General features: G+C 43.8%; 1 protein-coding gene and 2 long non-coding RNA genes across 5 annotated transcripts; 1 reads left to right on the top strand and 2 right to left on the bottom strand.

The window, feature by feature from the left end:
* Nucleotides 1-1,255: 1,255 nt before the first annotated feature.
* Nucleotides 1,256-4,300, bottom strand: LOC111951288 (arg8-vasotocin receptor). The gene is made up of 2 exons (XM_023969345.2): nt 3,183-4,300; nt 1,256-2,043 (listed from the first exon to the last, which is right to left on the bottom strand). Exons 1-2 carry the CDS (start codon nt 4,114-4,116, stop codon nt 1,739-1,741), a joined length of 1,239 nt encoding a protein of 412 aa, XP_023825113.1. The 5' UTR covers nt 4,117-4,300; the 3' UTR covers nt 1,256-1,738.
* LOC139022946 (uncharacterized) lies at nt 4,286-5,798 on the top strand. The gene is made up of 2 exons (XR_011474017.1): nt 4,286-5,084; nt 5,307-5,798. It is a non-coding gene; the product is annotated as an uncharacterized lncRNA (long non-coding RNA).
* Nucleotides 5,799-6,166: 368 nt separating this feature from the next.
* On the bottom strand, nt 6,167-8,718 carry LOC139022945 (uncharacterized). Of its 3 annotated transcripts, none has more exons than XR_011474015.1 (4): nt 8,344-8,718; nt 7,829-7,913; nt 6,708-7,586; nt 6,167-6,514 (listed from the first exon to the last, which is right to left on the bottom strand). It is a non-coding gene; the product is annotated as an uncharacterized lncRNA (long non-coding RNA). The 3 variants fall into 3 exon arrangements; XR_011474016.1 differs by having other exon boundaries at nt 6,708-6,777; nt 6,896-7,586; nt 7,829-8,717; XR_011474014.1 differs by having other exon boundaries at nt 7,829-8,717.
* Between the last annotated feature and the right edge of the window lie 16,499 nt (nt 8,719-25,217).

Genomic DNA, 25,217 nt, shown 5'->3' with positions numbered 1-25,217 from the left:
AAGCGGCACTGCGTTCATCCACCTCTGGCCTGCTCAGCCTCCTACCTCTGAGGAAGACAGTTCCCGCTCAGCCCAGTCAAAAACTGTTCCTGCTCTGGCACGCCAATGGTAGAACAAACTCCCTCACGACGCCAGGTAGCGGAGTCAATCACCACCCTTCCGGAGACACCGAAAACCCCACCTCTTTAGAGGAATACCCTAGATTAGGATAAAGTATATCCTGTTCTAAACCCCCCCTTAAAGAGTTAGATGCACTATTGTAAAGTGGTTTTCCACCTGGATATCATAAGTGAATGCACCAATTTGTTAAGTCGCTCTGGATAAGAGCGTCTGCTAAATGACTTAAATGTAAATGTAAATGTTATTTTACTGCTGCTGTTAAATTATTTAAATGTTTTATTTAACACTTTTTTTTCTTAAAACTGCATTGTTGATTAAGGGCTTGTAAGTTAGCATTTCACTGTAAGGTCTGCACCTGTTGTATTCGGCGCATATGTGACACGACTTCCGCCGAAGTCGGTCCTCTCCTTGTTCGGGCGGCGTTCGGCTGATCTACTTTAATTTTCCATTTGTTTGTCTTTGTTTACACACCTGGTTTCAATTCCCAATTAAATGTTCATTATTTAACCCTCTGTTTTCCCCATTGTTTTGTGCGTGTTGTTTTTTATGTATGTTCGTCCGTTATTGTGGCGGTATTACGCATGTTATTGGAATATTTCAGTAAAGTTACTTGTGTTACTCATCTCTGCTGTCCTGCGCCTGACTCCTCTGCACCAGCTACACCCAGACCACTACAACATGACAAATAACATTTGATGATTTGAAATAGTGATATTTCATTTAGTATACACTGTACATTTTAAAATGGTCATATGATTACAATAACATCAAACGTCGATGCATGGCTTTTATCTAAATGTATTTAGAATGGAATGTATTTMAAATGGAATGGGACCAAGGTGCCAGTCTCCCGCCTCGACACTCCCCACAGAATACACAACACCGAACTGACTAATTTCAAGCTTATCAAYTCTCACAGACTGGAAACCCTAAGGGATGATGGAGAGTCAATGAAGGAAACAACAACATACTTCACAAAGATGGAGTGAAGGGCTTGATGGGGAGAGGGGTAGAGAGTGGTCCATTGGGGGAGAGTGATGAAGGGAGAGAAGAGTGGTGTGTTCCAGTATATTATTGTTTTTTAYTAAACCTTTTAAAAACAGTTTATAACCATTTTTAATGGGACAATGTACTGTAAACGTAAACATAACCAYACAATCATCAAGTCACAGTCAACCTGTCATTTAAAAATTGCAATTACCATATATTAGGCATATGATGAGTTACTGAACAACACATACTGACAGACCTGACCTCTCGGTTCATTTGGAATGACTGGTTAATGGCAACGATTCTGATCGCTGCATGAGTCTGGGCCCATAAGAGCCTGTAAGAGCATACATATTAGTAGTGTCTGGGTTTTAGATGCCTCCTGRCTGTGTCAGTTCACATTTAGCAAGAAGAGACAGGATATCCTAGTTATAGCCTGCCACATTTCCACTGACGGATTGATGAGTGTTGAATACCTCTCTGAGCAGAAACACAATCTACAGGACAGATGGATGCACTGACTCTGTTCACATTGTTTCCATTAAGCCTCTCCCTTAACGTAYGACAGCCGTCGTCGCTGTGGCGCATAAACTGAACCATATGGACAGTGTTTAGTGTGTGCGTGCGGTCAAGACTCCACTGGGATTGATTGACAGTTCCTGTGGGAGTGGTGAATACAATCTTTGCARGAGCTTTTCTCTGAGCTCCGCCGGGGTAGGGCCGGGGGTGGTACCCGGGTCAGGAGTGTGGTGCGGCGGATGCTGCTGTTCGAGTCCTGATGGCCGAACATGTGGAACAGCCTCCGGCAGCACGGCAGACAGTGGACCATGTCAGAGAGGAGGTGGCCGCTGAAGATCATGTAGATCCACGGGTTACAGCAGCTATTCAGACTGGCCAGCAGAGCCGAGATGGTGACTGCGGTGTTCTCGGAGTCTGGAGAGAGAAACGGGGGAGAGGGGGTGTCGGCCAGTCAGTGAAGGAAAAAACATTCAAGCTTGTTCTGTTTATCTACTAGCAGTGGCACACACTATTTATGCGTATTATCGAGGGAGTCTCGGCAAGCCACTGGGTCTGAAGGGTCACTGACTCGCCAGCAAAATATTTAATTAACGTTTGGAGATCTCCARGAGAGATCAGAGTCAGTGCATCCATCTCTCCTGGAATAAGTCAAGGGGTCTGAATACTTTCCGAAGGCACTGTAGTTTTAACCATATTTTTTAGACTATACAGTGTTTGTTTACATTTACTTTGTTCACCAACATTGGCATAAAACAAGCATWTGTTTTCGGTTCTAATGTGGTACGACAGTTTAACGAAGCTCATAAGGCATTTATGAGTTATATTCTTCAAGAATCAGTGGGTACGTAATCTTCACTTATAAGTCTAAAAATGGATGTACAACTGATGATTGATGAATGCACTAAGACCGATGGTCGTTTTCACAACTGTCTTTCATGCCTGTACAACGGTTGCGTTAAATGGCACGTGTTTAACACTTATGTATGCCCTTCTTTAGGTGTTTCTGYTGTTTTTCTATACTTTCGCACTGTCCGATAATTCAAGCCACAGCAGAAGGAATAACATCAGCTACATTCAGACCTCATCAAGGCGATGAATTATGAGTTAACTTACATGCACAGAACTGATCATCAAATTACTTCCAGTAAGATGTTTTTGTGCGCGGTTATTCCATTGCKGTCACAATAATGTACCCCAGGACTCCAGTTTGCACAGTCTATAGCTTAAGTAATACGTCTTGACTGTCTGTATAGTCTATTTGTTTCAGTTTGGTCYATGTATCTGAGAAGGAGTYATACAGTTTTTGTCTCACTATATCCGTGGTAAACTGTTGCGTAAAAGCTATCTAAATTTGGAGAGCAGTGAAGCAGATTTTAGGGAAGCTCCTGGGGTAATGCATGAAATATGTGCTTAAGCTGTGCACTATTACCAACGTATTATTGAGTAAGTAGGCCTAAGCTATAATGGAATGTTTAAAAACACAATGAACGGAGACATGGCACCAGCGCGCGCTGCCACTAACTCACGGCTCAGAGCCCAAATACAACACGTACCATCCCACGAGAAGCTCTCATCCCACACCGACCACATCTGTACGGTGAAAAACGGAGCCCAGCAMACCACGTACGCCAGCACGATCACGAAAGTAATCTTCACTGTGCGCAGCTTGGCGCGCGAGATGGTGGTGATGCTGCTGACTGAACTCTTCCCGATCAGCCTATTCTTGGTCACAAGTGCCATCGCAATCGCGCTCTTCTGGGTCTTGTACTTTATGTTCAGCCAGATGGATCGGCAGATGAAGCCGTAGCAGAGCATGAGCACGGCCACGGGCACGAGGAAGATGCCCACGGTGATCCAGGTGATGTAGGCGCGCACACCCCACGGCTGGATGAAATGTCCCCAGCAGTCATACACGGCCGAGCCCGGGTGGACCTCGCTCAGTGAGAAGATAAAATACTGGGGCATGCTCAGGGCAAGACTACACACCCAGGTGGCCCCGATCATCATATAGGCGCGCTGCGTGGGCTGGTGAATGTTCTGCATMGGGTGACAGATGGCGATGTAGCGGTCCAGCGTCATCATCACCATCATGTAGGTGGACGCGAACATCCCTAGCACTTGCAGGTGCTTGACGATACGACACAGGAAGTCAGGCCCGTAGAAGCGGAAGGTGATCTCCCAACAGAGCTGCGGCAGCACCTGGAAAAAGGCCACAGCCAAGTCCGCGAGGCTCAGGTGTTTCATGAACAGGTGCATGCGCAAGGGCTTCCGTCGGCTCATGTACATGGCCAGCAGCACGCTCAGGTTCCCCACCACAGCCACGACGAATGTCACGCTAAGCACCGTGATCTCGATCTTGGCAACCTCCTCGTTCCGGCCAAACGGGTCGCTGGAGTTCCCAAGAGTGCCGGTGTCGTTCCCAGGTTCCTCCCCCATCATCCTCGGCTTGCCGGTGGGGTCGAAGCCTATGTTCACATTTTCTTCCATGAGGTTGAGTGAGCTCTCTGAAGGGAAGAATGCGTCTCCGGAGAAGTGGATGACTGTCCTGAACAAATCCGATCACCCGCTGCCACCTGGCTGCATTGAGAACCTGTGAGTTTGTTTTAAATTTAAGACATTTCTTAGTCCATCGTCTACACAAACTCGCTCTTGCGCACAGACCGACAGATGTGTTGGCTTGGCAAAGATGTGGAGCACTTCATGGTGTGAAACTGTATCTGTGCGCAGTCGCCACCAAACCTTTTAAAATAATTGTATACCCCAGAGACCGCCCCCAGATCTCCAACCGCCTCTAAACAGCCTTGGACACAAAAACAGCAGCAGAGAGAAACAACATGTATGGAAAACATTATTGTTTGCATGGGTGGAATTTCTCTGAAAGACCCGTTACCACTTGCAAGTAAATACGGAACACACTGATGTTTTCCACTGAAAATGTCTCCAGATTTTTTTCTGCAAACCCCAATAACGAATGGTGCAATCAGTGGGTAAATATTCACAATGTGCGCCACTGGTCAGTATTCCATACCCATTTACTTATCATGCCTCTAAGAATCCTTTTTGAAAAGGTAACAACAATTTTWTTTTTTACTTGTAAGGTGACCCATTTTTGTCTTTGAGGTGATCTTGATGATGAAGATGTTCTGATGTCATGTAATGTTTTTCTGTGATGTTTATCATATTACTGTGATGCCAGGGGGACTTTTCCACATTGTGTGGACCAGGGACGTCGCTAGGCCTATATGAATTAGCCCTCCCTAAATAAATCAATATATTTTATCAATGATTTCTTTTTTTTTTCGTCAACCGTTCCATCGCATCTTAAAGGGCGGGCACTAGGACCTGGGGACCTGAGGCTGCTGCTGCTGCTGCTGCGGAGGCTGCTGCACGCACTAGTGAATGTTATTATTTCTTCAGCAAAGACGGCGGACAAAAATACTAGGATGGAAGCACATGTAAGTGATTATAACGTCATAACGAATCATGCAAAAACATGTACAGTTGACAGGAATATGTTAGTTAATGTAGAGACAAACGATTATGCATATGTTTTTTATTATWAAGTTCATTTACGAAAATCGCGATTTAGCAAGCTAACRTTAGCCAGCTAGTTGGCTAGATGTATGGGTGTTGTGACTTGAGTATGACATTGTAATTCTGGTTGTTTAATGTTTTAGGGACTCCTGAAACAACCAGCAAACCAGGCTGTCGTCTTGTGAAACAGTGGATGTATAGAATCTAGCTAGCTGAAGTATTTACTGCAAATTGAATGTACAATTTTGTAAGCATGCCATGCAGATAGATTTAATAACATAGCTAGCTATGTTCTTGCTTAGTGTGCAGTGAAGGAACAAAATACCTGTATGCCTATGGATGTGTAGCTAGCTATCTAGCCGATCTGTGTATTGACCCTGACGTTTGGTATAYWTATTWGTTCAGAACCTAGCTATGAACCTCAGCTATCATAATCASTTGTATCAACTTCAAAACAGTCTGAATGACATTAATGAAACCTATGGACTGACTAGAATATAACTTTGTGCCAAGGATGCAAGTTGTATATACATGTAGTTATTACCATGCATGAGATCCCCACATTGTAGCCTGTACATTTAATATATTCCCTGATCATGTACTCTACCTTGGCAAATAAAGGTGCAGTTCAGGTATGAATGTCTTTGAGATTATTTTTCAGTCATATTCAATAACAAGAGTATCAAATTCCAGTCTTTGAATGACTCTGTGTCTGCGTGTATGTATTACAATTATACACTTCAACAGGGTTTACCAATCTTGGTCCTGGGACCAAGGTTATGGTTACACATTGAAACTAATAGACTAGAAACGGGATTTAAATAGTTAAAGGCTGATTTGTAATTCATATATACAGGAAAAACAGTACACTACACTTCCTATGCATCATGTAAATACTCTAAAACCRGTTCATCTCAATACCTAATGCCCTTCATCTGCATTGATCTAATAAACACAGGACAGGTGGAGTATTTCATCAAATAAGACTTAATTTCAACCAGTAGAGAATGTAAAATGCTTTATTGAAAATCTCATTATCCAAGTGTTATAAATACATGCATTATAAATATTATAATGGTAATATTATAAATACAAGTTCAATCTGTACTTCAATGCACATCTGTTGTGTATTRTGAAGAAAGAGGTGGCGGGAGAGGTGTAAAAGGGAAAGAGGTAAAACATAGGAGCAGGRAAGGCATCATATGATTAATTMATCACAGTGCTACCTAAATATTCTCAGTTCATCACAATTACATAAGTATCTCTCGACAGCCCAAAGGTTATCTTAAAAGCGGGTGAGGTGGCGATGATAGGACTGGGGGTTGGCATCCTCTCTCACATCAAAACATATCTGCAAACGAGAGACAGGTGGAGAGAGAGCATGTTTAAGCCTTATTTTTATTCTAACGTTGTTAGTCATCAATCAGGAAGTGAAATGCAAAACTGACCTTGGATCATTAACTCTGGGACATCTCTATCTCTATTTCAATGTAAAGCATCTCTTTAATAATACTTCCTGTTGACCTGACCAAGTGACCGCTCACCTCTGATCATGCTGTGCCCTCTGTAGCCAGTTCAGATGCAGGAGKGGTTCACCGACACAGCTGATATAACCTAGAGGATTTAGGCAGAAGAGGAGAAAGGGATGAAGTGAAGGAGAGAGACTTGAACGTGAACGGACACACGAGGACAAACAATATAGCGTAGTTATAGAAATAATGARGTGTCTTACTATTCTCCATGGTTGGCCCTCTTGCCTATTCTTTGAAGGTGGAAGGAGCCACAGTTATACACCTGAGCCTGCTTACTGCACAACACCATCCATCAATCAGATTGATACATGAGTGTGTGGGTTTTAGGGTGTCTAATTGTACCAAAGAAAATTCAATATGGGTGATTTAAAATAGCCTGTTTTGTTTTTGTACAGACATCACACCCTTAGCTAAACAGCACCCTCATCTGAGAAGTTGAAATCAAAGGGAGAGAAACTGGGAATTGAATAACTGCTGTTGACATCACTATGTAAATGGAAGAATACTCTTATTGCAATGTGAATGGCTCTTAAAAGAGGCTTTGTTGTGCATAGTGTAGTCTATGGTGTTGCCAGGGAACAGCATCCTCTTCAAATAAGTAGGAGGTGAAGATCTCCCGCACATAGATTTCCTCTCTTGCTGCGTTGTTGGACCCCATCCTTGAAACATCCCGCAGAGCAGCAGACTTCTACTCTGGCACACGGCGGCGAGCTGCAGATCCCCTCCTGGTCCTCGTGTCCATCCTCATTAAGTTATGCAGGACACAGGTAGCCTTCACACATGAATTCCCCCAGGAGGCAGTCCCAGATGGCCCTGGTCACCCAAGCTTGCAGTGCCCCTGCACGTTAACTGTAGGCAATCGTTTTGAAGGAATCTCCAGTTACAAGGTATCTGTAGTAATATGGAAGACAATGTAATTATTAGACTTTTACATCACCGGGTCATTGTGGATTACTAAAATATAATATCCCTTATAACAACTCATGAAAACATTGGATATCAAGATGAATGGGCACACACGTGCATATATAGCATGTGACAATAACAGGATCATATCAAAGAATGAATAAAGAAATACCACTCGAAGCTTGATGAGTTGATCAACTGTGCAGTGTTAAAACAAAAATGTGTACCCCTTTTGAGACCCCAGGACTGAGAACCACTGCTCTTCATATGTAGACAGGCTTTCATAGCTCTCTTTATCTGAGGACAGAAAACCTCACAAGAAACAGACTTCATTATAGTAAAATTATACCGTACTGAATATTATGTTMCTATTATCTCCRTCCTCACTTCTAGGGACAGGAACTACACAAAAGTACCTGCCCTATCCAGAAAAGCCTACTCTCTCACTTTGACAGTTGGGGCTGCTATCCTTTCACCCTCCATGGCTGTTAGATAGCTAACGTTACCTACAAATGCATTTGGAGTTAGTTTTTCATCAAGATACCGAGCTAATATGAGGTTAGGTAGCTGGTGATATTTAATTAACTTGGCTAGCTATCTATATAGTATGTGAAGTTGGCTAGATAGCTAGCTAGCCAACTAGCTAGTTCATTTAGCAGCTCATTTGAGTTAGCCTGCCCTGTAGCTAGTTAGCTAATAATACGTCGTTTTTTTRTTGTTTTTTTTAAATGTATTTACTTACTTGAATAGGTTCTCCCAGCCATGTAGATAATTGGAAACAGGGCAGCAAAGTTTGTTTGTCACTAGAGCGTTTTAGAGGATATTACTATTCTACTATGTACCCATTTAATAACCAGACGTTCATACAAACTTGCTATGCTGAATTCTTGACGCACACTCAAAAAGCTGTTMTATGCTGCCAGCACGCCCACAACCGAGTTACAATGGGCGACCTGAGCGACACGCGGCAATTTACCACTATCTAGTGTACATGCACCGTTAGAACTACTTGTAGCTAACGTTTAAGTTAATGTTAGCTACTTCTGTGGCTTGAGACCGCTAGCTAACAATAAACGGACAGGGAGTATGCCAGACCCCCCAAGAAGAGGTGTAGCCCCCCCATCCACGAATCTCTAGTGACGTCCCTGGTGTGGACAATAAAAGGTTTTCTATTATATTACATTCTGACATAACACTTTTTCATGTTTTATGCACAATAGATTCAGATCACTCTCTCTCCTTCGCCAAAATGTGGAATAAGTCAAAAGGTCTGAATACTTTCCCGAAGGCACTGTAGTTTTAACCATATTTTTTAGACTATACAGTGTTTGTTTACTTTTACTTTGTTAACCAACATTGGAGTAAAACAAGCATATATTTTCTGTTCTAATGTGGTACGACAGTTTAACTAAGTCATGAGTTATATTCCTCAAGAATCAATGGGTACATATTCTTCATTTATAAGTCTAAAAATGGATGTACAACTGATGATTGCCTCTAAGATGAATGCACTGTTGCTCTGAATAASAGCGTCTGCTAAATGACTCAAATGTAAATGTAATTCATATACTTTAGTGGAGCAATAGAAAAGCATTGTTTCCACATTACAGTAGAGACACAGGGAGTGTGTGTATGGGGTTGTGTGTGCGTGTGTTTAGCAGAGAGGTCTGGGTCTGTCAGACCAAAGCAATATGAAGCTATAGTGCGTGTTGTTGTTTGGCTCAGAATCCACCGAACAATAGCTGAGTAAGTGAGTTTGTCTGGGGGGAAGGAATAGGCTAGCAACCTAGAGGGCTGATATACAAGCCTATTCAACCAAAACAATCATTTAAAAACCCTAAAAGCTCAGGAAGATGAATACTGCATTCCACTTATCCACAAAAAACCTTTCTGCGGTTTCTATAGAATAGAGCCCCTGAGTCTGAACTGAAAACAAACCCAGAAGTAACTATATTTGAACCACTGTTCCAGGAAGGAAGTAAAACCTATATTTTTTAAATAATTTAATTCATGTGTTTTTGTGAGAGCAATGAGAGAGAAGAGTCTCCATGTTGCCTCAACATTGCCCAGTGGTCTGTAGAAAGAACAGGTTGTTCTTTGAGATGTTCTGCTGGGGAGTAAAATCAAATCAAATTTTATTGGTCACATACACATGGTTAGCAGATGTTATTGCGAGTGTTGCGAAATACTTGTGCTTCTAGTTCCAACAGTGCAGTAATATCTAACAAGTAATCTAACAATTCCACAACAACTACCTAATACACTCAAATCTAAGTAAAGAGAKGTAATAAGAATATATACATATAAAAATATSGTTGAGCGATGACCGAGCGGCATAGGCAAGATGCAATAGATGGTATAAAATACAGTATAAACATATGAGATGAGTAATGCAAGATATGTAAACATCATTAAAGTGGCATTATTAAAGTGACTAGTGATCCATTTATTAAAGTGGCCAATGATTTCAAGTCTGTATGTAGGCAGCAGCCTCTCTGTGGTAGTGATGGCTGTTTAACAGTCTGATGTCCTTGAGATAAAAGCTGCTTTCAGTCTCTCGGTCCCAGCTTTGATGCACCTGTCCTGCGCTCGCCTTCTGGATGGTAGCGGGGTGAACAGGCAGTGGCTTGGGTGGTTGTTGTCCTTGATTATCTTGTTGGCCTTCCTGTGACATCGGGTGCTGTAGGTGTCCTGGAGGGCAGGTAGTTTGCCCCCGGTGATGCATTGTGCAGACCGAACCACCCTCTGGAGAGCCTCGCAGTTGTGTGCGGTGCAGTTTCCGTACCAGGTGGTGATACAGCCCGACAGGATGCTCTCAATTGTGCATCTGTAAACGTTTGTGAGGGTTTAAGTGACAAGCCAMATTTCTTCAGCCTCCTGAGGTTGAAGAGGCGCTGTTGTGCCTTCTTCACCACACTGTCTGTGTGAGGGAACCATTTKAGTTTGTCCGTGATGTGTACGCAGAGGAACTTAACTTTCCACCTTCTCCACTGCTGTCCCGTCGATGTGGATAGGGGGTGTTTTGTTGACATTGAGTGAGAGGTTGTTTTCCTGACACCTCACTCCGAGCGCCCTCAGCTCCTCCCTGTAGGCTGTCTCGTTGTTGTTGTTGGTAATCAAGCCCACTACTGTTGTGTCGTCTGCAAACTTGATGATTGAGTTCGAGGCGTGCATGGCCACACAGTCATGGGTGAACAGGGAGTACAGGAGGGGGCTGAGCACGCACCCTTTGGGGCCCCAGTGTTGAGGATCAGTGAAGTGGAGATGATGTTTCCTACCTTCACCACCTGGGGGTGGCCCATCAGGAAGTCCAGGACCCAATTACACAGGGTGGGGTTGAGACCCAGGGCCTCAAACTTAATGATGAGCTTGGAGGGTACTATGGTGTTGAATGCTGAGCTGTAGTCAATGAACAGCATTCTTACATAAGTGTTCCTCTTATCCAGATGGGATAGCCTGCAGTGTGATGGCGATTGTATCATCTGTGGAGCTATTGGAGCGGTATGCAAATTGAAGCGGGTCTAGGGTGGCAGGTAAGGTGAAGGTGATATGATCCTRGACTAGTCTCTCAAAGCACTTCATGATGACAGAAGTGAGTGCTACGGGGCGAWAGTAATTTAGTTCAGTTACCTTTGCCTTCTTGGGTACAGGAACAAATGGTGGCCATCTTGAAGCATGTGGGGACAGCTGACTGGGATAGGGAGAGATTGAATATGTCCGTAAACACACCAGCCAGCTGGTCTGCACGTGCTCTGAGGACGCGGCTAGGGATGCCGTCTGGGCCGGCAGCCTTGCGAGGGTTAACACGTTTATATGTCTTACTCATGTTGGCCAACGAGGAGAGGGGGGGCCCGCTGTCCTTGGTAGCGGGCCGCGTTGGTGGCACTGTATTATCCTCTCGTTATCTAATAGTTCTTCCCGGCTGTATGTAATAACACTTAAGATTTTCTGGGCTAACAATGTAAGAAATACTACATTAAAAACAAAATATGGCAAAGTTTCCTAAGGACTAGAAGYGAGGCAGCCCTCTCTGTCRGCGYCATGTACAGATGATCATGAGATGKTTTAGTAGCCAGTCAGCCTATAGACCAAACAGTGTGTGAGGTAATGACAGCACTCATAGTATGACAGACACCAGCCATACCTCCCAGCATTGTGATGTGTATTAGGTTAACCCCCCCAGGTTAGGTTACAGCCTCTACCTTCAACTCACCTCACCTTTATCCTCTCTCACCTCATTCCTTACTCTCCTCACTCACCCCAGGGGTCCGCAGACCCCACTTTGAGAACCCCTGCACTAGTGCACGCATGCACACACACACACACACACACACACATACACATGTACTCACTGTCTGGTTGGAATGATATGTGTGTGTCTGCAAAACATTAAAGCCATTTTATCAATGTGGTTTTCATGATGACAGTTTTCAGGCAGAGATAAGGGGTATGAAGGGAATGAAGTTTGATTTGTTGGAATTTTGGCCAACTAAAGTTTTCACCAAAACAAAGGTGTTCTAATGAGAACATATCTGAAGTGCCATTCCCCTGTGCACACTCATAAGCTGTCATTCCTCAAGTCTGGGAACTCTTTGAGATGTTATGAGCTGGGTTGTATTTACAAAAATACTTATTGATAGCTGATGGTTGGTCCTGGAGTATGAGAGAGCTTATTCTGTGGGGGGAATAGGCAGGGTCTCCCATTGTTTCTGTCTGTTGTATTGTATATCATGTGGGTCTTTTTTTTAGGGAGAGATCTTAGTGAATTAATGTTTTGTTTCTGTGGAGTTCCTATATTGTRTGTGTTTTGATGTTTGAATAGAGTGTTGTAATGAGTGAAGAATGTGAAAGAACAGTTTGCCAKCAGTCTCACTGCCAGTGTGGTGTTGCTGTAGTTAGCTTGTCATGACTGTGTGTGTATTTGTGTATTTTTTTATGTATTTATTTTATGCGTGGTTCCATGTTGGTGTTATTTGTCRGCCATACCAAGACTCATGGGAATCTTTGCATGCCTTATCAGATTGTATATRCTTTTAACACACCCTATGCACTCTTACACGTGTAGGAACATGCCATTATGTAAACACTTTGGGATACTTGCGAACATTAGAAACAGTTTACATTTAAACAGTTTCTCTGACTCAAAATGAGCATCAGYTAATTAAAATCATCGATTTACTTGCACGTGATAGGACGTTGCATTGTACCTGGACCCATCAGATCACCCGGGACACATTGGCCAGGTGCTATATATTGGCCAATAAGAGGCTTTGAAGYGACATTTTGGCCATATTGGCACTCCCCAGAAGAACCAGTCCTCCGTAGGAATATTTCTATTAATTGTTTCATAGACAAAATTACATGTATTTAAGTATTTTTGTTGTTGGAGTGGGGGCAGTAACATTAGAACTTCTTAAAAATGATACTTTAACGAAAATTATTTAGTATATTTTTTCCTTTTTTATTGTTATGTAATATAATATAATAATATAACATAATACATTACATAATATAATGTAAAAGTATGCATTATGGTGACTGTAATAAAATAMATGTGGCAAAAACAAATGTAGGTATTAATAAATGCATTTCTATAACTTCCTAAATATTTTTTACAACGATGAGGGAGTGCCAAAATGGAGGCGTGGTGGCTTCAGAGCCCACTATTAATCATCTAGTGTATATATAAATCATTGCTTAGCCCTATACTTACCTATGGAAGTCCAGAGAGGACATATGAATAAAAAAGTAATTCCCTCATTATGTCGAGATCACTACTTATTTGTCTCATGATCATGACATAACAAAAGTTGTTTTGTCGAGATCACAAGATARACTATAAATAGGAGTGGACGTATTGATAGATTGACAGTATGGTTGAGGCGGCAGAGCMCACTGTGGATCAGCGCATTTGTTTTTATTGATTGCTACACTAAGGGATGGTACATTTCATGCTAACATCATGCTTTCATTTGTGTTTGGCACTCATTATCAGTTTATAAGTTAGAATGTTAGCAAGCCAAATGTCCCTTAACTTGAGCTAAGAGCTCTTGGGGCATTTAAGCCCTGAACGATGCCTGACAGGCAACCCTGTCTCCCAGGTTGTATGCCACCCCCAAGACCATAGCCAATCACATGCAAGCAACAACACAGCTAGCTTGGCTAGTCTTCTGAGTGAGTGAGTGAGTGAGTGAGCGAGCCAGTTAGTCTTGATAGCTAGCTAGCTAGCTTGTTATCTATGCTGGTTGTTAGCTTGCATAACTGATATGTGTATAATTGTAAGGGACACTTAATGTTTTGTGGATAATATTTACATTTACAGTGGGTGAGCTCCATTCCTGACAGGCAGATCAGATTCAATATCAGCCTCAGAGGCTGATAAGTCAGGATTCTGCCTTGTAGGCTGTCTGCAAGGAGACTTACATATGAAACAGCCTACAATGCAGCATCCTGACTTCTCAGCCTCTGAGTATGAAATTGAAAAGGAGCTGACACACTGTAAATGTAAATATTATCCACAAAACATGAAGTGTCCCTTATAATTATACACAAATCAGTTATGCAAGCTTACAAGACTACCTAGCTAWTTAGCTAGCTCACGCTGGGAAACAGGGTTGCCTGTCAGGCATCGTTAATGCACGCGACCGTGTCAGCGTGCATGCRCCCGGACCGCGATGGGACAAGGACATCCCGGCCGGCCAAACCCTACCCTAACCCGGATGATGCTGAGCCAATTGTGAGTCAATGTAGAAAATAGTAAAAAATAAAGATAAACCCTTGAATGAGTAGGTGTCTCAAAATGTTTGACTGGTACTGTACTTTAGATGGACGTCAACAAAAACTATTCCATAAGAGCATCCTTAACAAAGTCAAGCACTCTCGTTATCACCCTACAGATGGCAGTATTGCAGTACTAGGGTTAGTTATTTTAAAGAAGTTTATTGCAAGTCCGGTCTCGAACCCACGTTGGCGAGCATCCATACCAGAGGAAAGTGTATTGTTTATCGTTCTACAGTACACCTGTCAATCAACTGATCAACACATCCTATGGCACGCTGTAGACCTATTATTAAATAAGGTGGTAACCTAACATAGCAGGTGTAAAATAAATGTCTGAGCGGYGTTTCTTTCTTTCCAGTCCTGACRAGAGAACAAAAACTGTCGGGAGGTTCTCATCTGCACTGTTGAACCAATCCAGTAAATGTGGAAGAGAAGTTAAGATGGAGTATCACCTTGTTAACATCCAAAAACGGGCTCTCTTTCCATTTCCCCTGAAAACCAGATGCATCCGGTTGATTCTGGCCAAAGGTATCACCCCAATTCACTTTCACTCCTCAAATTTCCTCGAAAGACAATGTGGCCTATGCTGTAGTTCTGCTTTACATACAGCAATTACCAAGAACAAGCCTGCTTCTTTCCTTCGAATAGGCTATAAGGCCTAGTATAAAAAAATTAAGGTCCTATAGCTTTTGTAGGAAATCTATCCTGACGGACCTTATGGGTCCTTGAGGCAAATTTGTTCAGCATGTGGAAAGACAGCTACATATAAAGTCTAAGCCTAAAGGGGCAGCGGATATGAGGGTTTAAATGAGCTTGCTTATAACGGCGCCATCTATAGGCCGATCATTGCCGTTCTTTTTGACCAAGTTACTTATGGCCTCTAGTTTCTGTGTGCCAAATTAGAAAAAAGTGACCAATCTATGCTTGGTTTATTTGATCATGTCAAGGAAAAAAACTATAATCTATGTATAACAATAGGTTTCACAGCTTCACTGTGAACCCCTAATAAGTATCCAACAAGTTATTGTAGTCTTGCTTTTCCTGTGACTCCACAAGATTTAARAGGATTATCTGAGGCAGTGGAGAGGCCAGGTGCGTAATTGTGAAACATAACAATGGAGACAAACAGGCTTGAGAYGTGTAGCCTAAGTTAGAAGCTTATGCATATTAGCCCATTATTCAATAGCTCAATGTTAGGATTACACACACACACCRTAGTAACCCTCTGTAATATTMCCACCTAATAAGTYATTACCTAATAAGYCCYGCTGAATTTTCAATTGATGCACAGTGAAGGGATACAAGCCAGCGTTGAACTTCCCTATTTCCCCTTGGTGTCTAATCCTTTGATCCTGAATCAAAGATAGACACGGAAGGGTCAAMGGGTTGAGCAGTGAATAGCAAAACCGATGATAAATAGATCAACCTTAWCCCTCTCTCCTTCCATCCCTACTCCTCCCTCCCTTCATATTGTGAAGATGAGTCTTGTGTGGTTGAAAACCCATCATCATACAGAGACAGTAATATAACCCAACAGTCCCAAGRTGGGGTTGATTAAATGGAATCAAATTGGATTTATAGAGCAAACATACAGTACCAGTCACAAGTTTAGACACACCTACTCATTCAAGGGTTTTTCTTTATTTTTTACAATTTTCTACATTGTAGAATAATAGTGAAGAACTTCAAAACTATGAAATAACACATGGAATCATGTGGTAACCAAAAAAGTGTTTCAACAAATAAAAATATATTCAAATAGCCACYCTTTGCCTTTGTAACGATGTGAGCTGAAAATCGGGAAGCAAGTTCAGGGAGTGAGTGTTTTAATAAATAAATTAAACATAATACAAAACAAGAAACACGAACAACGCACAGACAGGCAACTGAAACATAATCAATGACGCCTGGGAAAGGAACCAAAGGGAGTGACATATATAGGGAAGGTAATCAGGGAAGTGATGGAGTCCAGGTGAGTCTAATGACACGCAGGTGTGCNGAATCATGTGGTAACCAAAAAAGTGTTTCAACAAATAAAAATATATTCAAATAGCCACTCTTTGCCTTTGTAACGATGTGAGCTGAAAATCGGGAAGCAAGTTCAGGGAATGAATATTTTAATAAATAAATTAAACATAATACAAAACAAGAAACACGAACAACGCACAGACAGGCAACTGAAACATAATCAATGACGCCTGGGAAAGGAACCAAAGGGAGTGACATATATAGGGAAGGTAATCAGGGAAGTGATGGAGTCCAGGTGAGTCTAATGACACGCAGGTGTGCATAACGATGGTGACAGGTGTGCRTCATAACCAGCAGCCTGGTGACTTAGAGGCCGGAGAGGGAGCACATGTGATATTACCCCCTCCCCGATGCGCGGCCCAAGCCGCAGAACGCCGACCAAAATGACAATCCCGGGGATCAGGAGCGGACCGGTCGCCTCCGCTGAGGTGCGGGAAACCTGTCAGTCCGGCTGAGATGCGGGAGCATGGCGACCTAGAGCACCGGAGACAGCATACATGACGGTATCCCCTCCCCGGTGCGTTCGGCTCCAGCCGCAGGACGCCAACCAAAAGGACGATCCCAGGGATCAGGAATGGACCAGTCACCCCTGCTGATGTGCGGGAACCTGATGAGACCTCCCCGGTTACCTCGATCGAGGCACGGGAACCTGTTCACCCAGCTGAGGCATGGGAGCCTATCGAGCCAGCTGAGGCATGGGAGCCTATCGAGCCAGCTGAGGCATGGGAGTCTATCGAACCCGCTGAAGTATGGAAACCCATAAATCCATCTAAGGAACCCGTCCACCCCGCCGAGGCATGGGAATCCGACAAAGCGGCTGAGGCCTCCCCGGTAGCTCCGGTTCTGACACCCAGACCCGACATCACCTCCCAGACTCTTCCCTTTGGTGAGGCGTCATTCTGTAACAATGTGCACTGAGAGTCGGGAAGCAAAAGGAACACCTATGTGAGAATGCTATTCATTGACCACAGATCAGCGTTCAACACCATACTGCCCTCAAAGCTCATCACTAAGCTAAGGACCCTGGGACTAAACACCTCCCTCTGCAACTGGATCCTGGACTTCCTGACGGGCAGCCCTCAGGTGGTAAGGGTAGGTAACAACACATCTGCTACGCTGATCCTCAACACGGGGACGTCTCAGGGGTGCGTGCTCAGTCCCCTCCTGTACTCCCTGTTCACTCATGACTGCATGGCCAGGCATGACTCCAACACCATCATTAAGTTTTCTGACTTAATGATCATCGACAATGATGAGACAGCCTTTAGGGAGGTCAGAGACCTGGCTGTGTGGTGCCAGGAAAACAACCTCTCCCTCAACATGATCAAGACAAAGGAGATGATTGTGGACTACAGGAAGAGGAGGACCGAGCATGCCTCCATGCTCATCGAAGGGGCTGTAGTGGAGCAGGTTGAGAGCTTCAAGTTCCTTCGTGTCCAGATCACCAACGAACTATCGTTGTCCAAACACACCAAGACAGTCGTGAAGAGGGTACGAAAAAGCCTATTCCCCTCAGGAGACTGAAAAGATTTGGCATGGGTCCTCAGATCCTCAAAAAGTTATACAGCTGCACCATCGAGAGCATCCTGACTGGTTGCATCACTGCCTGGTATGGCAACTGCTTGACCTCCGACCGCAAGGGTAGTGCGTATGGCCCAGTTTATCACTGGGGCCAAGTTTCCTGCCATCCAGGACCTCTATACCAGGCTGTTTGAGAGCTGTCTCTTATACACATCTAGATGTGTATAAGAGTGTTGTTTAAGGGCTTGTAAGTAAGAATTTCACTGTAAGGTCTGCCCCTGTTGTATTTTATTTGATTGATTTGATTTAAAAGTTAATTTGTGCAGTTCTTTTCCTTCTTAATGCTTTTGAGCCAATCAGTTGTGTTGTGACAAGGTAGGGGTGGTATACAGACTGTCTCTTATACACATCTAGATGTGTATAAGAGACAGTGACTAACCTGTGCTCCCGTACATTGACTCTGTACCCCCTGTATATAGCTTCGCTACTGTTATTTTTTACTTATCTATTTTTTACTTAACACTTATTTTTCTTAAAACTGCCTTGTTGTTTAAGGGCTTGTAAGTAAGAATTTCACTGTAAGGTCTGCCCCTGTTGTATTTTATTTGATTGATTTGATTTAAAAGTTAATTTGTGCAGTTCTTTTCCTTCTTAATGCTTTTGAGCCAATCAGTTGTGTTGTGACGAGGTAGGGGTGGTATACAGAAGATACCTGTCACGGATTCCCCCGGGTATTGCTGCTCATTCCGTGCACCATTCTTGGAGGTCTACCACCGGCCTCTAGGCGTCACTGAATCGTCTCATTACGCACACCTGATTCCAATTCCCCTGATTAGTAATTGTATATAGGTGCCCTGTTTTCACCATTGTCTTGTCGGTTATTGTTCCCATGTCCGTTGGTCTTGTGAGTACCTGTGCATTGTTGTTTCGGCTTTCGTGCTGCGTGTATTGTGTACTCATTATTACGGGTCTTGTCCCGTGAATTTATTAGAGGTTTAACCTCGCTCTTTTGTTTGGGTTACATCCCTGTGTTTTTGTATACGTGTTTGTTTTGGACTTCCTCCCCATGTCTTTTCATGGCATGTTGTATTTTTGGGTGGAGTATTAAAACCCCCTATTACGTATTCCTGTGCCTTTCTCCAATCCTTTATAGAACGTGACAATAGCCCTATTTGGTAAAAGACCTAGTCCATATTATGGCAAGAACAGCTCAAATAAGCAAAGAGAAACAACAGTCCATCATTACTTTAAGACACGAAGGTCAGTAAATATGGAACATTTCAATAACTTTTTAAAGTTTCTTCAAGTGCMGTTGCCAAAACCATCAAGTGTTATGATGAAGCTGGCTCTCATGAGGACCGCCACAGGAAAGGAAGACCCAGAGTTACCTCTGCTACAGAGGATAAGTTCATTAGAGTTACCAGCCTCAGAAATTCCAGCCCAAATAAATGCTTCAGAGTTCTAGTAACATCTCAACATCAACTGTTCAGAGGAGACTGTAAATCAGGCCTTCGTGGTCGGATTGCTGCAAGGAAACCACTATTAAAGGACACTAATAAGAAGAGACTTGCTTGGGCCAAGAAACACAAGTAATGGACATTAGACCGGTGGAAATCTGTCCTTTGGTCTGATGAATCCAAATTTTAGATTTTTGGTTCCAACCGCCGTGTCTTTGTGAGACACAAAGTAGGTGAACAGATGATCTCCGCATGTGTGGTTCCCACCATGAAGCATGGCGGAGRAGGTGTCATGGTGTGAGGGTGCTTTGCTGGTGAAACTGTCAGTGTCATCCCATCTAGTTTGCACTTAGTGGGACTTTAATTAGTTTTTCAACAGGACAATGACCCAAAACACACCTCCAGGCTGTGTAAGGGATATTTGACCCAGGAGAGTGATGGAGTGCTGCATCAGATGACCTGGCCTCCACAATCACCCGACCTCAAGCCAATTAAGATGGTTTGGGATGAGTTGGAACGTRGAGTGAAGGAAAAGCAGCCAACAAGTGCTCAGCATATGTGGGAACTCCTTCAAGACTGTTGGGAAAGCAYTCCCCATGAAGCTGGTTGAGAGAATACCAAGAGTGTGCMAAGTTGTCATCCAGGCAAAGATTGGCTACTTTGAAGAATCTAAAATATATTTTGATTTGTTTAATGGTTACTACATGATTCCATATGTGTTATTTCAAAGTTTTGATGTCTTCACTATTATTCTACAATGGAGAAAATTGCACGTTGCGTCACAATACTGTTTTGAACGTTCGATTTAGGATTGATGCCCAACTGAGCGTTCTACATCCTCATTGGGCGCTGATGAAGATTTGGTGTAAAGTGCATTACTGTAGCTTTAAAACACAATGCCATTTCTAAAGGTGGAAAATACTTAGTAGGAAAACCTTTTGTAATCATTTTGATGTTGTCAGATTGACTTTAGTTACAGTATAACGTTAGCTGGCTAGCTAAGATTAAGGGGARACCTCCAGATTTCAGCTAGCTAAAATTAGCATTGCTAGTTATTTGATGAACTTTGCTAGCAAATGACAATATTGCCATCTGTCCAAAATATATTTGACAACATGATGATGATTGGAAAGTTGTTTCCTACTAAATATGTGCATACTTTAGCAATGTTATTGTATTCCCAAGCCCTTGTAGTGTAATTTAGACAAAACAGTCATTAGCCCTTGTTTAAAGTCATTAGTCCCCGTCCTAATTTTGAGCATCAACATGGCTACGTGACCGAGTGACGGTGCAACCCATGAATACTTATATAATAAATGTTTCACTAAGTTCTAAATAGCACCCCAGACCTAAACCCCAAAAGATCCAGCTCAGGCAACAGTGGTAAGGGAAAACTGCCTAGTTAGGAAAAAGCAGATACTTGATTCCAACAGTGTGTTTCTATGATTCACTGGGTCATTGTTATATTTCCCTCATCACGCTGTCCTGGTCTGTGATATAACATTAAGACTTGTATGGAAAGTGTGGTGGCTCTGCTAAGCGCGATACTTCTAGAATAAATAATTTATTAGTGCTCTATTCCAGAGTGGAATGTAGATGGTATGATCAACTCTTGTCTCAGGTAATGGTGGTCTTTCTGTGTGTGTGTGTGTGTGTGTGTTTGCTACCCCGTCCTCATCCTTTCACCCTACTGCAGTTTGTCATTACCTCTAGGCCCTATGTACATTATTGTTTAATGTTTCAGGGGTCAGAGCACAATGATGATGCATACCCTGTTTTTATCTCTCCATCCTCTTATGGACACTCATCTGTCCGTTTTCACCTTTCTCACTCTTCCACATGGTTTTAGAGAGGCTTTGAGRCCCTTCCATAAATCTGCAGATTACTGCCAAGAGGCACTTAACCCTCCTGGATTTACCACTGCCATTTTCTTCTGTTCTTCATCTCATCGGTCTCTACTGCTTCTCTTCTCATATGTCTCCTCTGTTTTTCGATCTCTCCCTCTCAGCCCCCGACACACTGACCGGACCAGGCCCTCTTAATGTCATAAAGATGTCAGACACGTTGTGATAATGATGCTATAACGATGTTACAGAGTTAGGGGATTTCTCTGGTTTTACCTGTATGACTAGATAAGATGTGTGTAAATGTGTCAGAGAGTCTGTAACTATCAGCCCTAAAGGCTGTCTACTGTCTTATGCTCAATAATCCACAGCCGCAAATATGTGATAGTCCGCAGGCTCATTATTACATATTTACTAACCTAACTTCATTGGACGCTCACGGACGTATGTCACATTTACCGTGCAGCTCGGCGGCTTTGAACTCAGTAGCACACTCTGCTGTGTTCCTCTGAACCCAGTCCTCTGTGTTAATGACTGTCAATCATTGCAAACTAACTTAGAGGTAAACTAATACATCAGAAAAAATTACATGAAATCAATGCGTTGGTGACTGATAACGCAACCCAGGCTAATTGTAAGTGAATTACAACAGACTGATCAGAGAGAGAGAGAGAGAGATGCCAACCATAGTTCGTCCTGTGTAATTAGGCATTTGCAAAAACTGTTACAGGCTTTGGTTTTTACATTTTGAGGTTGGACATTAGCACGTGGGGTGCACCGATTGGTGTCACCTCGTTAGTCAGAACGTATTACACCTGTGCTGGTTGGTCAGCTCGTTAGTGGGAAGGTGTTTCTCCTGTGCTGGCCCAGGTGCTATTTAAGAGTGGCTGACCCAGTACATCAGTTGTCTTGAGAAACATGGAGGGTTAACACCTTTAGTTGKTTCTCCCAATTTGATATCCAGACAAACAATCTTTTATCTGATCCTCCCTGTTTTTGTTTTGCGTCCTGTCTTTAAGTTTGGTGTGGGATTTTCTTTTGTTTGCCTCTTCTTGGGCAAATTTAGTGGGTGCTGATAGTGGATGTCTTTTAGGTCTCAGTTGCTGCTAGTCAACTTTCAGAGTGTCTTTCAAAACATAATGTACCCAAGATGGCGTAGCAGTCAAACGTCTTTGTCTTTTGTGTCCCTTGTATATATCTTTTTACATATTTTTCTTCGCATACCTTTAAAAAATATTTTCCTCAACTCGGATTCCTTTGTTTCCTGTCTCTCTGTGCCAGTACGTGTTGTTTTGCCAAGTCCACCAGCGTTTCTTCTAGCTCCTATTTTTCCCAGTCTCTGTTTTTTCCTGCCCACCTGGTTTTGACCCTGTCCTGACGCCGTATCCGCCTGCCTGACCACTCTGCCTGTTCTGACCTCGAGCCTGCCTATCCCTTGTACTGTTTGGACTCGACCTGTTCACTGAACCACTGCCTGTCCTGACTCGAGCCTGCTATCGCTTGGCGATTAGGCTTGATGGCGCCTACGAGAATGCCGGTGTGAGAGGTCGGGTCTCATGAACACGCGTTCGTCTGCTGATGCTGGCGCCTGTCCGAAGGAATCCGGAAATCCCGAAGTTTGTATTTCGATGACAGCCGAAAACCAGAGGTTCCCAGAGAATAATCGGTGACGGGTGAGTTGGATACTCCCGAGCCCATGCAACTGAGAAGAGCTAGGTTATCGTCGGTTGGGGAACACTCACGAATAATTTAGCGTAACTGTTGTCATATCTGTACGTGACATTATATAGCCACTTGCCCAGTTAAGAAACACTTTTCTTTAGTGGGTACAAGTACTCTTGTGAGCCAGACTGGGAGTTCCCTAACTTCCATCACCCGTCACCTTTTTTGTGATGCTGCTGTGGGGAGACCAATCTAAGTCTCTCCGGTGCTCATTGACTCTGGGGCTGATGACAGTTTTATGGATGCTACCATGGTTTCTGAATGAGGTATTCTCACTCAACTTCTCCTGTCCCCATTGATGCAAGGGCACTTGACGGTTGTTCTATTTAAAGAGTCACCCATAGCACTGTGCCCGTTCATATACGGGTATCAGGAAACCACAGTGAGACATAACGGTTCCTCATCGATTTTTATTTTTATTCCCCCCCCCCCCCATGTTCCTGTGGTTTTGGGATTTTCTTGGCTCAGAAACACAATCCTGTTATTGACTGGACCACGAACTCCATCCTGGGTTGGAGCCGTTTTGTCATTCTCATTGCCTAAAAGCGGCACAGCTGTCCTTGAGACGTTCCCCTCAGGACGTAAGCAAAGCACAGATGTCTCTGCCGTCCCACCGAGTACCATGACCTCCTGGAGGTCTTCAGTAAGGCACGGGCTACTTCTCTTCCCCCGCGCCGCACTTTGATTGTGCAATTGTCTCTTCCCAGGCACCACACCCCCTCGTGGTCGGCTATTTTCTCTATCCCAGCCCGGAGACCAAGGCCATGGACGAGTACATTGAGGATTCTCTGGCTACTGGCGGCATTCGTCCGTCTGCATCTCCTGCCGGCGCGGGGTTTTTCTTCATGGAAGGACAAGACCCTGCGCCCGTGCATTGACTACCAGGTCTGAATGATATAACGATCAAGAATCGTTACCCTCTACCACTCCTCTCCTCAGCTTTCGAACCTCTACAGGGGGCCACCATTTTTACAAACTGGACCTTCGGAATGCCTACCACCTGGTTCGGATACGTGAAGGCGATGAGTGGAAGATACAGGCCCTGTTTGTGCAACCACTGTGGTGGTATCCCACATTGGACCTTTGCATTAGTTCCGAGCAAGAACTCTCTCTCCAGCATGAAGCTTCTGTATTTTGCTTTTCTCCGTCTCTCCACCGTGCTCGCTGTTGTCTGTACAACCTGTTCGTCTTTGGAGGTCTCAGGAGGTCAAGTCACGTGGCGAAGCTGTCTTTTCATCATGGCTGACGCGGGTGCCACTGGTTGTAGCGTGGGGAGTGTTTCTGTAGATTAACAGGAAGGTGTTTCGCCGCGGATTGAGGGAGCCGTTCCCTTGTGATGATTTTAAAGCTTGCTTCATCGTTTGGACAAATCTTTCAGCGGGCCATTCGTTGCAGGGTGATACGGCGCTGACTTGATGTGTTGAATTCCATTTGCTTCCATGAATGACCGGAACTCTTCAGACACCAGTTGGAGGCCATTATCACTAAAGAGTTGCGTTGGCAAGCCGAAGCGACTGAAGATTGACCGTAGCTCTTCGATGGTTCTCTCCGCTGAGGTGCTCTTCATCACTGTGACCTCAGGCCATTTCTACGACTAAGAACATACATCCTCTAGTGGGCCTGCATAGTCTGTGGACTCGCTGCCAAGGCTCCTCTGGGAAGTCCCATGGGTGTAGTGGCGCTATCTGAGGCATGTTCCTCATCTTTTGACATGCAGAACATGACTTGACCTTGTCTTCGATAGCTGCGTCCAGACCTGGCCACCAAAAGTAGCTGCGTGCAATCTCCTTCATTCGCACCATGCCACAGTGCCTGAATGGAGTTCTTCAAGCACCTGCCTTCTCAGTGGCGGCGGTATGATGACTCGAAAACCCCATAGCAAGCATCCAGACTGAACTGTGAGTTCGTTTCTCCTCACTAGGTAAGGTTGTAGGCTGTCCGACATCTCTACTTTCTTTCCACGAGTGACAATGTCCACGACCTCAGACATCACTGGATCCGTGTGGTTGAACTTTTTCACTTGGACAGATGTAACTGGGGCGTTCGTCACTTCCTTGAAGTAGAAGATTTCAGCCTGGGAGTGCTCAGTGTGTGCGACAGGTAAGGGAAGCCTTGAGAGACCGTCTGCATTGCAGTGCTGCTCAGACCTTCTGTACTTGATATCGTACTGGTGAGCAGATAACAATAAGCCCATCGCTGCATGCGCGGCTGGCTGCAAGTGACGGAATGCCGGTGTGGGGACCAAAGATCGAGGTGAGGGGTCT

Source organism: Salvelinus sp. IW2-2015, linkage group LG24 (assembly GCF_002910315.2).
Source record: "Salvelinus sp. IW2-2015 linkage group LG24, ASM291031v2, whole genome shotgun sequence".
Taxonomy (NCBI): domain Eukaryota; kingdom Metazoa; phylum Chordata; class Actinopteri; order Salmoniformes; family Salmonidae; genus Salvelinus; species Salvelinus sp. IW2-2015.
This window is presented reverse-complemented; position numbering and strand designations above follow the sequence as displayed.